Source organism: Microcaecilia unicolor, chromosome 2 (assembly GCF_901765095.1).
Source record: "Microcaecilia unicolor chromosome 2, aMicUni1.1, whole genome shotgun sequence".
Classification (NCBI taxonomy): Eukaryota; Metazoa; Chordata; class Amphibia; order Gymnophiona; family Siphonopidae; genus Microcaecilia; species Microcaecilia unicolor.
The window spans coordinates 573392973-573407265 of record NC_044032.1 but is presented as its reverse complement, the minus strand read 5'-3'; the positions used below and the strand labels follow the sequence as shown (position 1 = coordinate 573407265).

The following is a 14293-nucleotide window of genomic DNA, read 5'->3' as shown; positions in this document are numbered from 1 at the left end:
CGCTAATGTTTATATTAGTGCATGCTCAGTAAAAACAATTACCACGGAAGTGTTAGAGGGGGACCAAAACTGTTTTTTCCAGTTTTGTCCAAAACCAAATCTATAACTGAAATTTGCAGCTTGAACGACCCAGCCCCTGACCAGGAAGAGCACTCACTTCCTTCCTCCATCTCTTCTCCTCCTTGACTGCTCCCTCTGAACCAGGGGAGCTACCACTTCCTTCCTCCCTCACCCCCCCCCCCCTTCTGGACCCACCTGTAGGTCACTGCCACTACCGCCTCAGGCCTACCTAGTGGTCTAGTGGCTATTTGGGGCAGAAGTGATCTCCAGTCACTCCTGCCCATCTATGTCTGCAGTCAAAATGGCTGCTGTGACTTCCAGTGTTAGTCTGACGAGACTACTGCTGGAGTTCATGGCAGCCATTTTGAAACTGGAGCTGGCAAGGGCAGGAGCGATCCACAGTCACTCTTACCCATGCCAACTCCAATCTCAAAATACCTGCTGCAAACTCTGGCAGCAATCTCATGAGCCTGCCGCTGGAAGTCACAGCAGGCATTTTGACTGAGGACACGAGATGGGCAGAAGCAACTGGGGATCATTCCTGCCCCAACTAGCCACTACACCACCAGGAAAATGGGGTAGGCCTGGGGTCGGAGTGGCACAGGATTGCAAGTGGGTCTGGGAGGGGGGGGTGCCGTCTTCAGGGAGGGAGTGGAAGCTCCTTGTGTCAGGAGAGGAGTAAGAGGGAGGAAAGGAATGGGAGCTGGGGGCTGCACAGCACAGTATTGGTGTTAGTCAAAAATGCACTGGCATTTTCAGCCAAAACCAAAACAAATTTGAATTTCAGGCTAGTTTTGGTACCAAAACCAAAATTGTCAGCCTCTAGGGAGCACTTACTGCCTCCTATTTAGGTAGCATTAAGGGCTCCCGTGTTAAGGACATGCTAACCAGTTAGCATGGCAGTAATTTGCACACACTTGCTATTAGTGCATCCATACCCATTCAACTCTGACACGCCCCCACCCAAAAAAATAATTGCTATGTGGTTAGTGCATGCAGATGGCAAAAACTAATGTGGAAAACTTTAATACGTCCTATGTTAGGCCATTTTTACTGTGTTAGGTGAGCGTTAGTTCCTAATCTTTTTCCTTCCATTGTGTTGGGTTCACGTGCTTCTCTGTATCCTTTCTACTTTTGCCTTAAATTTTTTTTGCTTTCCTAATTCTTCTTTGGGCCACATGAGTGCTTTCCTCAGAGGCTGGTATGCCACATAATAGTTTTGTTATTTATTTATTATTTACCACCTTTTCTTTTTAAGAAATTCATTCACCCAAGGCCAAGTACAATATAGCCCAAACACTGGCAATAAACAATTACAGCAATAAAAATATTCAAATAAATACACATTACGGCATAGGTTGCTACTTACAATGTCAACACAAAACATATTGAAACATCTCAATAGACAGCATAAGGGGTAAGTGGAGATGGAACACATAGACAAACAAGACAGCCTAACAGAAATCTGAGATAGAAGATAAGAATCACTATCTTAAGGAAAAATTGAACACGGAATCAGAAAAGGTGCTTGAAAATGGTCTCAGCTGGAATATGTGTAGTAAGTCCTGCTACAGTATGTGCAGTCAGTGTTAGACCTTGAACACGTGACCAGCTAGTTCTTTGCTTCTTCCATTAAATGTTTGGGAGAATAGCCAGGCTTTCACCTGCTTCCTGAAGTACAGATAATCTTGTGCTAGGCGAAGCGTTCCAGAATATGGGGCCTACTCTAGAGAAGGTTCATTGTCAAATGTCACTTCCTTTGGACAGGGTAGTTAGTAATACTTCCAGTGAGGACCATAGCAACCTTGGAGGTACATTGAAGAAGATCTTGTTCAAGTACTCTGTCTCATTTCCTTTAAAGGCCTTGAAGATCAGAGAGTTTTTAAAATTTAGTCCTCTATTATACTGGTAGCCTAAGACGATTTTACAGATATGGTGCAAAGTGATCACATATGGTGCAATGTAATCACATTAATCAGTTGTGCTGCAGCATTCTGAATCAACTGATGCTTGTGGAAAGCCTTTGTAGTCACACCAGTGTTATCATGACATGGACCAAGGAGGTTTGATTAACAGGAGCAGGTGTGACGTTACAAAGCTGAAGCCTGTCCACCCAAGGTTTTCATTCTCCCCAATGCAGCCGCCACCATCTTGGTACACTCAAACCAATGTAATTGATAGGGTGACAAGCTTCGCCTATTGGCTTCAGGCCAGATAATGGGCCAAGCACGCTCCAGCTGTATCCTGTTAATCAAACCTCCTTGGTATGGACATCTGGTCATTTCGGGCACCTTTTTGTGCCTTATTCGTAATAAAAACAGAAGTAGCTGAAAACGTCCAAGCTTTAGTCCTGGACGACTTTGCTTTGTTCCATTATGGCTCAAAGACGTCCAAGTCTTAGGAACGCCCAAGTTCCACCGCGAACACGCCTCCAATACACCCCCTTGAGATTTGGACCTCCTTGCGATGGACTTCTGACAAAGACGTCCAAAATGCGGTTTCAATTATACCGATTTGGACGTCTCTGTGAGAAGGACGTCCAAGTGCCAATTTATGTCACTTTTTGGACATCCATCTGTTTCGAAAATGAGCCTGATTGTATCATATGATTGCTATTACTAGGATTTAATTTTCTTATCTCCAATTTTACCTTATTGTTCTGAGTATTATGTTGACATTTAGTGATTTTACCACTGTTATGCAGTTAATATAATCTAACTTTTTTATATCACACTATACTTGTACACCACCTTGGGTGAATCTCCTCCTAAAGATGGTTAATAAATCCTAATAAATAAATAAACTCAAAAGGAAACAATAGAGGCAAATTAATATTTAAAGGAATCTGGCTAATTTACTGCTCCCCTCTTGGAGAAAATATTTTTTCATTCAAAGTATAATTACACTCTGGAATTTGTTGCTGAAGGATGTGGTAAAAGCAATTAGTATAGCTAGTATAAAAAAGGTTTGGACAAGAGTTCTGGAGGACAAATCCATAAATTGTTATTAAGACAGACTTGGGGAAAGCTGCTGTTTATCCCTAGGGGTACGCAGCATGGTACCTAACTATTTTTGGGATCCTACCAGGTACTTGGGACCTGTATTGGCTTACTGTTGCAAGGAGGATACTGGGCTTGGCCTAGTGTGGCAGTTCTTATGTTGTTCTCTGACTGCAGAAGGTGCAGTACTGTGTCTGACTCTAAAGGTCTGTCTATGTCGCATTCTGGTAAAAACCAATTGTCATAGTCTTCTTCTCACTGAAGAAATGTGATTCTCCATCTCCATCCTGTGGGCACATGGAAAGAATAATCACAGTATCCGTTCCATTGCTACTAAGCAGCTGTTGTTGAGATGAGAAGCATGAACCAATTCCCTCTGCATAGGGTAGATTTAATTACCTGTAGCAAATTAACACTAGAGAAATTAGAGTGCATATAAATGAACACAGTGTGGGAGAATCTTTGTGCTGCAGGGAACTAGAACAAATGAATCATTAGTATTTTAGTCATTACACCATGTGGATATTTAACAGATCAGAATATAAAATGTATTAAATGTACTCATTTGGATTTTTGAGTCTGTACCATGCCCAGCAATAAATTATCTTAAGTGGAAAGGCTAGAATGGTTACCTTGTCTTCTTCAGTTCCTAATCCATCATAGTACATGATTCCTAATTGATACAAAGCACGAAGATCCTCTTCTTTGATTTTGTAAAAGTGTAGCAGTGCATCTTCATACCAACCCTGCACAAGACATAAACCATTCTGAAGAATCCAAGGCTGAATAGAAAATACTAACTATAGGCGTATCTTCAGAAGGATGATGAGACAAGTATTTAACAATGCAGTCAACAAAACATCATTATGGGGGTAAGTTACCAAGGTGCGGTAAAAGAGTTCTTACTGCACCTTAATTAATCATGGGAGTCACCAACCTGTGGTATCTCTGTACTGCAGGTTGCTGACTCCCAAGATAAAGAGCTACAGCTGCTTACGAGCCACCTCACAAGCAGCGTTAGTCTATCAGCCCGGGGAAACGCTGGGCCACCAAGCTGTGGCCTGATGCTCCTGGGTGCACCATAAAGGGGCAGCTGGCCTTCTCTTCCCTCCACCCTTGACTCACAAACCCCTAATAAGGACTCCCTCGATCATGACCCTGCCATGAGGAACTCCATCTCCCAAGCTCCCATCCCCCCATCCCCCCCAAGTTAGCCCCCACCCCCAAAAGGTCCTCCCTATCCCAATGGCACCCCTAGCAGTAGTCCCATGCTTCTACTGTTAGGGAATCATACTTCCAGAATGGCCTGATGATCCTAGGTGGTAAAATTTACCAGCTATACTGCAGCTTAAGCTGTGCACCCAGTGCACACCACAAGCTGCAGCATACTTTTTACATAGTAATGAGCTGCTTTATATGCATTTGCATGTTTTGGATTTCATTACTACGTGTCTTACGTTGACTTACATAATGCATTAGGGCAAGACAACCTGCATTAGTGAGAGTAGAAGAGTAGTCTAATGGTTAATGCAGTGGCCCAAAACCAGAACTGGATTTGATCTCCCACTGCATCTCCTTGTGACCCTGGGCAAATCCCTTAACCCTCCATTGCCCCAGGTACAAGAAAAAAAAACAAACCTTAGGATTGTGAGCCCGCTGGGGACAGAAAAAGTATCTGTAGATAATATGCAAACTGCGATCACGTGATGCACTGAAGAGACAGAACATGTTCTCTGTCTCTCCGGGGGCCCCCTGCACTTTGTTTCAGATAAAAAAGCCTGAAGTACCTACCTACCCTTGCAAAAATTGATTGCACGATACATTGCCAGATCTATGGCCAAATATCTGACTTCCACAGGAGGTATAATGTCGACTAAAAACCTGTGTAAAGAGAAGGACAAGGGCCAAACGGGAAAGCAAGATGACAGACCTGGAGCCTATTACAGTGCAACAACTTACTCAAATGACTGAGGCCGTTCACCTAGCATTGGAGCACTGGTTTACTAAGCTTTTGGGAAAGATATCGATTATCGAAACATTGCTGGTGGACACCGTCGCATCGGTGACTTAAAGGATAGAGTGTCTTCCATGGAGGACTCTGCATTGGACTCTGCTCCTAAGATTATCTCTAGTGAAAAACAGCTCAGGGAGCAAGCAGAGACAATAGACAATTTTAGAAATCATTCTCGCCATGCTAATCTCGGGATTATTGGATTCCCAGAAACTGTGGTGGACCGAATGCTTCCTGCCATTTTAGAACACTGGGTTGTATCCAAATTCACATTATCAGACAGCGTGGGGCCACTCTGCCTTGAACAGGCACACAGGGTCAGTCACCAGCAGAAAGGCAGATTAGGCCAAGAGCAATCCTCATCAAACTTCATACATGAAATATTGAGAGGATATTGCCAGAAACAGGATACCCTGCAATATGAGGGAACACAGATCCAGATCTTCCAAGATTACTCGGCTGCCCTGCAGGAAAGAAGGCAGAAATTCACTACTCTATGCTCTACCGTCACAATAAAAATATTTGATTTATGTTTCTCTACCTGGCCATCTTAAAAATCCAAGTTCATGGCCAATGGAATACATTTGACTCCTGGGAGACAATGCGGGATATGGTTAATAAGCTGACCACTCAAGAGAATGTACCTAATCCATCTTAATTGTGACTGTATCACTGCATTAAAATACATAGTTAATATACTTGATGTAAGACTAAGTTCTGATTTATATATTAAGGGTGTTGGGTGGTAACATAGGATGTTGGGTGGGATAATTAGCGACGAGGTGTGGGGTTCCACAGCGTCAAACGTGATGTTCCACTCATCCACTTTCCAGTGGGGGAAATGTCAAGAAAGTGAGGAGATGGGAAGAGTCGAGGGGGTAGGGAATGGGGCAGATTGGGGAAGGGGGAAGAGATGAAGGAGAGCTGGGGAAGGTCAGTTTGACTATTCCAAAGGACCAGGTCTGGTTGGGGGCTGCTTTTGTGGGGCAGGGAGGCATCAAGTAGTTTTCAACACAGGATGGGTGGTGAATTTGTGGAACTGTATCTGAATTCAAGAAAGCTTGGGGCAAGTACATAGTATCTCTAAGGGAGTGAAAGAGAGATAGATGGCATAGATGGGCAGACTGGATAGGCCATGTGGTCTTTATCTGTCTTTATTTTTCTGTGTTTCTATGAACTTAGCCACCTCCCTTACAAAATTAAAGAATAAGAGCTCCTCAGGAGGAGATTTCCATCTCTCATGTGGTGGGGAGGGATCTGAGGAAAGACCAAGGGACACCTCCTCCAAAATACCTCTGGTGCTTCTTCAGACACCCAAGAACACTGTCATGATCGAGTGAGGTCACTTATTTGTATGGGAGGAGCAAAAGGACGAACGATACCTATGACTGTGAGAGTAGTAAGACCTCCATTGACCTTGCTAAAATACCTCCTATATGAGAAGGCCAAGCTGGGAGTAGGCCTAGAGAGAGAACAGATGGTGTCTGAGTGCTACTTGATGAGATCAGCATCCTCCTTCACATTCTCGCCAAAACAATTACCTCCACAGCACGGAATGTCCACCAGCTTCTCCTGCACAGCTGGTTCCAGTTGTGAAGCCCATAGCCAGGCAAGTCTGTGAATCCCAATCCCCACTGTGGAGGCCTTGGATGCTATATTAAAATTATTATAAGTCATCTTGACCATGTATTTTTTGCACTCCCACTGTTTCGCTACTAGCTGGAGGAGCTCATCAGCTTCTCCTGAGGGAGAGTGTCAGTGAACTCCACCACACTGTGAGTAACATTCAAGAACTTCATGCTCATAAAGAGTTGATAAGCTCTGTGGGATGTGAACATAGCATTCTGAAACACCTTTTTCCCAAAAAACTCCTAGGTCCTTCCAGGAGAGCTGATTTGACCACCATGGAATGGTGAGGAAGCTGGAGCTTCTCAAACTTCAAAGCCTTTTGGACTCTATACACAGAGACAACCTTCTTGTCGACCTGTTGTACAGAGAAGGAGGATCTCCCACATTTTCCTCTGTACTAGTTTCAGGATTCTGTGCACAAGCACTGTCACAGCCTCCTTCGTGGGTATCATCAAATTGAAGGATGACCAGCATCTCTGCTCTAAAGTCATAGTCGGTCTCTATCTCAAATGAGATGAACTTAGCCACCTCTCTTACAAAAGCAAAGAATGAGAGCTCCTCAGAAGGAGAATACCATCTCTCATGTGGTGGAGAGGGATCTGAGAGAAGACTAAGTGACCCCTTCTCCGAGAAGACCTCTGGTGCTTCCTCAGACACCCATGAGCACTCGGAATCAAAATCATAGAAGTACTTACCTGGAGACATCTAAGTCTCTTCCTGCCTAGGATGACTGGTCTTGAGGTCATACCTGAGCTGGGGACACCAAAGCACTGAGGATCTCTGGTGCCCTGGGGAAGCTTCCTCTCTCAAAGGGCTAGAGATTATTACTGGACCTTCAAGGCCTCAGTGTCGATGCACCACACAGAGGTAGGGAATGAGCCTCTAGGATGAGCTGAACCACTTCCATCTTTGCCATCAATCCTCTCAATGCTATAGCTTCTTCCTGAGCAAAGAAGCACTGCATCTCCTTCTGGAATCAGCCCATCAGCCTCTCCACCAGGTCACATCCTTCAAACACATCTGGGGTATACTCAATGCGTTTTTTCTAGCAAAAAAGGTGGCGGTACTCAAATGCTAGGCCACCCTTCAGGGGTGGGGTGATCACTGAGGTACTCATCCCACAATAGCCAGGCCCCCTGCAACCAGTCACAGAATCTATGACAAGGCAGATTTGGTGTGTAGAGCTTGAGCTCTTTCGTTAAAACTTGGGGTCCATGGATCAATTTTAGCAGACAATGGAAAAGGTGCTGGTACTCAGAACCCCCAAGTACACCCAAGTACCCCCTCAAAAAAAGCCCTGGGTATACTGGTGCCTGGGTCTCAGCTCCTCGGAGTCTGGTGCATCCCCTCTGATTACCAGGAGGGTAAGCTACCCTTAGGTCAGGGGCACTTTGAGGGTACTGATGTTGATTCTTCTTGGGCTCCACACAACATATCACATTGGTTTCCCTCAGCACTGATAAGGATGAATCCTTATTTGTCTTTGTGAGGAGGGGGATTAGAGGATGCCCAATCCTGACAGTCACTATTGATATTCAGAGTAGAGGATGTTGGAGGTTTCCTTGATGGCAATGCATCCCCAGTGTACGATGCAGCTCCTGGAGCAATAGAAACCAATGCCTCCAATACCAATGGACTGGACTTCTCGGCTCCAAACAGCGAAGTTACTTACCTGTAGCAGGTATTCTCCGAGGACAGCAGGCTGATTGTTCTCACATATGGGTGATGTCCACGGCAGCCCCAGGTCCGGAAAATCTTCCTATCAACAAAGGTTGCTAAAGCCTTCGAGCGTGCGGGTGCGCGGCCATCTTCCTGCCCGTCGTGTGAGAGTCCCGCTTCAGTCAACGTAAGAAAGGAACAACTCCAAAGGGGAGGTGGGCGGGTTGGTGAGAACAATCAGCCTGCAGGTCCTCGGAGAATACCTGCTACAGGTAAGTAACTGCTGCTTGTTCTCACATATGGGTATCCCTAGCCCCCGGGCTCACTCAAAACAACAAACAGGGTCAATTGGGCCTTGAACGGCGAGGACATAACAAAAAATGACCTACGAAGAAACGTCTAACTGAGAGTGCAGCCTCGTACAGAATAAAAATGGGCCTAGGAGGGTGGAGTTGGATTCTAAACCCCGAACAGATTCTGCAGCACCGACTGCCCAAACCGACTGGTGCGTCGGCTATCCTGCTGAAGGCAGTAATGAGATGTGAATGTGTGGACTGATAACCACGTCGCAGCCTTGCAAATCTCTTCAATAGTGGCTGACTTCAAGTGGGCCACTGACGCTGCCATGGATCTAACACTATGAGCCGTAACATGACCCTCAAGAGTCAGCCCAGCTTGGGCGAAAGTGAAGGAAATGCAATCTGCTAGCAAATTGGAAATGGTGCATTTCCCAACAGCCACTCCCCTTCTGTTGGGGTCAAAAGAAACAAACATTTGGGCGGACTGTCTGAAGGGGCTTGTCCGTTCCACATAGAAGGCCAATGCTCTCTTGCAGTCTAATGTATGCAACTGACGTTCAGCAGGGCGGGTATGAGGACGGGGAAAGAATGTTGGCAAGACAATTGACTGGTTTAGATGTAACTCCAACACCACCTTTGGCAAGAACTTAGGGTGAGTGCGGAGGACTACTCTGTTATGATGAAATTTAGTATAAGGAGTATGGGCTACCAAAGCTTGAAACTCACTGACTCTACGAGCTGAAGTAACAGCCACCAAGAAAACGACCTTCCAGGTCAAGTACTTCCGATGGCATGGCAGGAATTCAGTGGTTCAAAAGGAGGGGTGAGAACGAAGTTGAGATCCCATGACACTGTAGGAGGTTTGAAAGGAGCTTTGACAAAAGCAAACCCCTCATGAATCGAACAACTAAAGGCTGTCCAGAGATAGGCTTACCTTCCACACAATAATGATAAGCACTAATAGCACTAAGGTGAACTTTTACGGAGTTGGTTTTAAGACCAGACTCTGACAAGTGCAGAAGGTATTCAAGCAGGGTCTGTGTAGGACAAGAGCGAGGATCTAGGGCCTTGCTGTCACACCAGACGGCAAACCTCCTCCATTTAAAAGAGTAACACCTCTTCGTGGAATCTTTCCTGGAAGCAAGCAAGACTTGGGAGACACCCTTAGAAAGACCCAAGGAGGCGAAATCTACGCCCTCAACATCCAGGTCGTGAGAGCCAGAGACTGCAGTCTGGGATGCAGAAGCGCCCCCTCATTTTGAGGGTTGGAAAACACTCCAATCTCCACGGTTCTTCGGAGGATAACTCCAGAAGAAGAGGAAATCAAATCTGACGCGGCCAGAAGGGAGCAATCAGAATCATGGTCCCGCGGTCTTGCTGTAGTTTCAGCAAAGTCTTCCCCACCAGAGGTATGGGAGGATACGCATACAGAAGGCCTGACCTCCAATGTAGGAGAAAGGCATCCGAGGCTAGCCTGTCGTAGGCCTGAAGTATGAAACAGAACTGAGGGACCTTGTGTTTGTTCTGAGTGGCAAAAAGATCCACCGAGAGACCACTCGTGAGGTTGCATTAATCCTGCTCAACCTGTCGGCCAGACTGTTGTTTACACCCGCCAGATACATGGCCTGGAGAAACATGCCGTGACGGTGGGCCCAAAGCCACATCTGGATGGCTTCCCGACACAGGGCGCGAGATCCAGTGCCCCCCTGCTTGTTGACATAGTGCATGGCAACCTGGTTGTCTGTCTGAATTTGGATAATTTGATTGGACAGCCGATCTCTGAAAGCCTTCAGAGCATTCCAGATCGCTCGCAACTCCAGGAGATTGATCTGAAGACCTGATTCCTGAAGGGACCAAGCTCCCTGAGTGTGGAGCACATCTACATGAGCTCCCCACCCTAGGAGAGATGCATCCGTAGTCATCACTTTTTGAGGCTGAGGAATTTGGAAGGGACATCCCAAGGTCAAATTGGATCGAATCGTCCACCAGATCAGGGAGTTCTGAAAAGCGGTGGACAACAGGATTGCATCTTCTAGATCCCCTGAAGCTTGATACCACTAGGAAGCTAGGGTCCACTGAACTGTGGAGGCCATATGGCCCAGAAGTCTCAACGTCTGCCGAGCTGTGATCTGCTGAGATGCCCTGGCCAAGGAAACCAGAGAGAGAAGGTTGTCCACCCTCACCACGAGAAGATAGGCCCGAGCTGTCTGAGAGTCCAGCTGAGCTCCTATGAATTCTAGTTGTTGAACTGGAATGAGATGGGACTTTGGGTAATTTATAACAAACCCCAGTAGCTCCAGGAGTTTGAGAGTCATCTGCATGGACTATAGAGCTCCTGCCTCCGAGGTGTTCTTCACCAGCCAGTCGTCGAGATAAGAGAACACATGCACTCCAGGCATTTTGTAAACACCCGGGGCGCAGAGGCGAGCCCAAAGGGCAGCACACAATACTGAAATGCCATGTTCCCAGATGGAATCGAAGATACTGCCTGTGAGCTGGCAGTATCGGGATGTGTGTTTAAGCATCCTTCAAGTCGAGGGAGCATAGCCAGTTGTTTTTCTGAACCATGGAAGATCGCTTTCAACTCCAAGCGATTGATGGACCACTCCGACTCCTCGGGTGTCCAGAGACCCTGGGAATGCCTTCCCCGGCAATGTGCACCCCAGCCCTTCAGGCTGGCATCTGTCACCACCAAGCACCAATCAGGGAGTGCTAGTGGCATTCCTTGCTGCAGCATGCTGTCTGAGAGCCACCACTCCATACTGAGCCGGGCCGCAGGGAGCCACGTGAGTCTGCATTGGTAATCCTGAGATATGGGAGACCATTGTTGAAGCAGGGAACACTGCAGAGGTCTCAGGTGCGCTCTCGCCCATGGTACCACTTCCAAAGTGGCCGTCATCGACCCCAATAGCTGGACTATGTCCCAAGCTTGCTGGCGAGGCATCCTCAGGAGCAGACGGACCTGGTTCTGAAGCTTGCACCGCCTTTGCTCGGGTAGAAAGACAAATCCTGAGGCTGTGTCGAACCGGACCCCCAAATATTCTAGAGATTGAGAGGGGGTCAGGTGACTTTTGGCTATATTGATGATCCCATGACACTGTAGGAGGTTTGAAAGGAGCTTTGACAAAAGCAAACCCCTCATGAATCGAACAACTAAAGGCTGTCCAGAGATAGGCTTACCTTCCACACAATAATGATAAGCACTAATAGCACTAAGGTGAACTTTTACGGAGTTGGTTTTAAGACCAGACTCTGACAAGTGCAGAAGGTATTCAAGCAGGGTCTGTGTAGGACAAGAGCGAGGATCTAGGGCCTTGCTGTCACACCAGACGGCAAACCTCCTCCATTTAAAAGAGTAACACCTCTTCGTGGAATCTTTCCTGGAAGCAAGCAAGACTTGGGAGACACCCTTAGAAAGACCCAAGGAGGCGAAATCTACGCCCTCAACATCCAGGTCGTGAGAGCCAGAGACTGCAGTCTGGGATGCAGAAGCACCCCCTCATTTTGAGGGTTGGAAAACACTCCAATCTCCACGGTTCTTCGGAGGATAACTCCAGAAGAAGAGGAAATCAAATCTGACGCGGCCAGAAGGGAGCAATCAGAATCATGGTCCCGCGGTCTTGCTGTAGTTTCAGCAAAGTCTTCCCCACCAGAGGTATGGGAGGATACGCATACAGAAGGCCTGACCTCCAATGTAGGAGAAAGGCATCCGAGGCTAGCCTGTCGTAGGCCTGAAGTATGAAACAGAACTGAGGGACCTTGTGTTTGTTCTGAGTGGCAAAAAGATCCACCGAGAGACCACTCGTGAGGTTGCATTAATCCTGCTCAACCTGTCGGCCAGACTGTTGTTTACACCCGCCAGATACATGGCCTGGAGAAACATGCCGTGACGGTGGGCCCAAAGCCACATCTGGATGGCTTCCCGACACAGGGCGCGAGATCCAGTGCCCCCCTGCTTGTTGACATAGTGCATGGCAACCTGGTTGTCTGTCTGAATTTGGATAATTTGATTGGACAGCCGATCTCTGAAAGCCTTCAGAGCATTCCAGATCGCTCGCAACTCCAGGAGATTGATCTGAAGACCTGATTCCTGAAGGGACCAAGCTCCCTGAGTGTGGAGCACATCTACATGAGCTCCCCACCCTAGGAGAGATGCATCCGTAGTCATCACTTTTTGAGGCTGAGGAATTTGGAAGGGACATCCCAAGGTCAAATTGGATCGAATCGTCCACCAGATCAGGGAGTTCTGAAAAGCGGTGGACAACAGGATTGCATCTTCTAGATCCCCTGAAGCTTGATACCACTAGGAAGCTAGGGTCCACTGAACTGTGGAGGCCATATGGCCCAGAAGTCTCAACGTCTGCCGAGCTGTGATCTGCTGAGATGCCCTGGCCAAGGAAACCAGAGAGAGAAGGTTGTCCACCCTCACCGCGAGAAGATAGGCCCGAGCTGTCTGAGAGTCCAGCTGAGCTCCTATGAATTCTAGTTGTTGAACTGGAATGAGATGGGACTTTGGGTAATTTATAACAAACCCCAGTAGCTCCAGGAGTTTGAGAGTCATCTGCATGGACTATAGAGCTCCTGCCTCCGAGGTGTTCTTCACCAGCCAGTCGTCGAGATAAGAGAACACATGCACTCCAGGCATTTTGTAAACACCCGGGGCGCAGAGGCGAGCCCAAAGGGCAGCACACAATACTGAAATGCCATGTTCCCAGATGGAATCGAAGATACTGCCTGTGAGCTGGCAGTATCGGGATGTGTGTTTAAGCATCCTTCAAGTCGAGGGAGCATAGCCAGTTGTTTTTCTGAACCATGGAAGATCGCTTTCAACTCCAAGCGATTGATGGACCACTCCGACTCCTCGGGTGTCCAGAGACCCTGGGAATGCCTTCCCCGGCAATGTGCACCCCAGCCCTTCAGGCTGGCATCTGTCACCACCAAGCACCAATCAGGGAGTGCTAGTGGCATTCCTTGCTGCAGCATGCTGTCTGAGAGCCACCACTCCATACTGAGCCGGGCCGCAGGGAGCCACGTGAGTCTGCATTGGTAATCCTGAGATATGGGAGACCATTGTTGAAGCAGGGAACACTGCAGAGGTCTCAGGTGCGCTCTCGCCCATGGTACCACTTCCAAAGTGGCCGTCATCGACCCCAATAGCTGGACTATGTCCCAAGCTTGCTGGCGAGGCATCCTCAGGAGCAGACGGACCTGGTTCTGAAGCTTGCACCGCCTTTGCTCGGGTAGAAAGACAAATCCTGAGGCTGTGTCGAACCGGACCCCCAAATATTCTAGAGATTGAGAGGGGGTCAGGTGACTTTTGGCTATATTGATGATCCAGCCCAGAGATTACAGTATGGAGACCACTCTGGCTGTAACATGATGACTCTCTTCTGCAGAATCCGCTCTGATGAACTAGTTGTCTAGGTACGGGTGAACCCGAATAACCTCTCGCCTGAGAAAAGCAGCTACTACCACCATTACCTTGGAGAAGGTTCGGGGAGCTGTGGCGAGGCCAAAAGGCAAGGCCCGAAACTGGAAATGTTTTCCCATCACCGCAAAACGCAGAAACCACTGGTGCGGGGGCCAAATTGGTATGTGCAAGAAAGCTTCTTTCAGGTCCAGAGATGTGAGAAACT

The 14293-nt window shown here is 47.4% G+C and overlaps 1 protein-coding gene across 1 annotated transcript in view; it reads right to left on the bottom strand.

Annotated features, from left to right (window-relative positions):
• LRP2BP (LRP2 binding protein) overlaps window positions 1-14293 on the bottom strand; it is a 136437-nt gene that overhangs the window by 54636 nt on the left and 67508 nt on the right. Inside the window, exon 4 of the mRNA XM_030192651.1 lies at window positions 3692-3805. Coding sequence (XP_030048511.1) covers window positions 3692-3805 — 114 coding nt within the window. The remainder of the gene's footprint in view (window positions 1-3691; window positions 3806-14293) is intronic.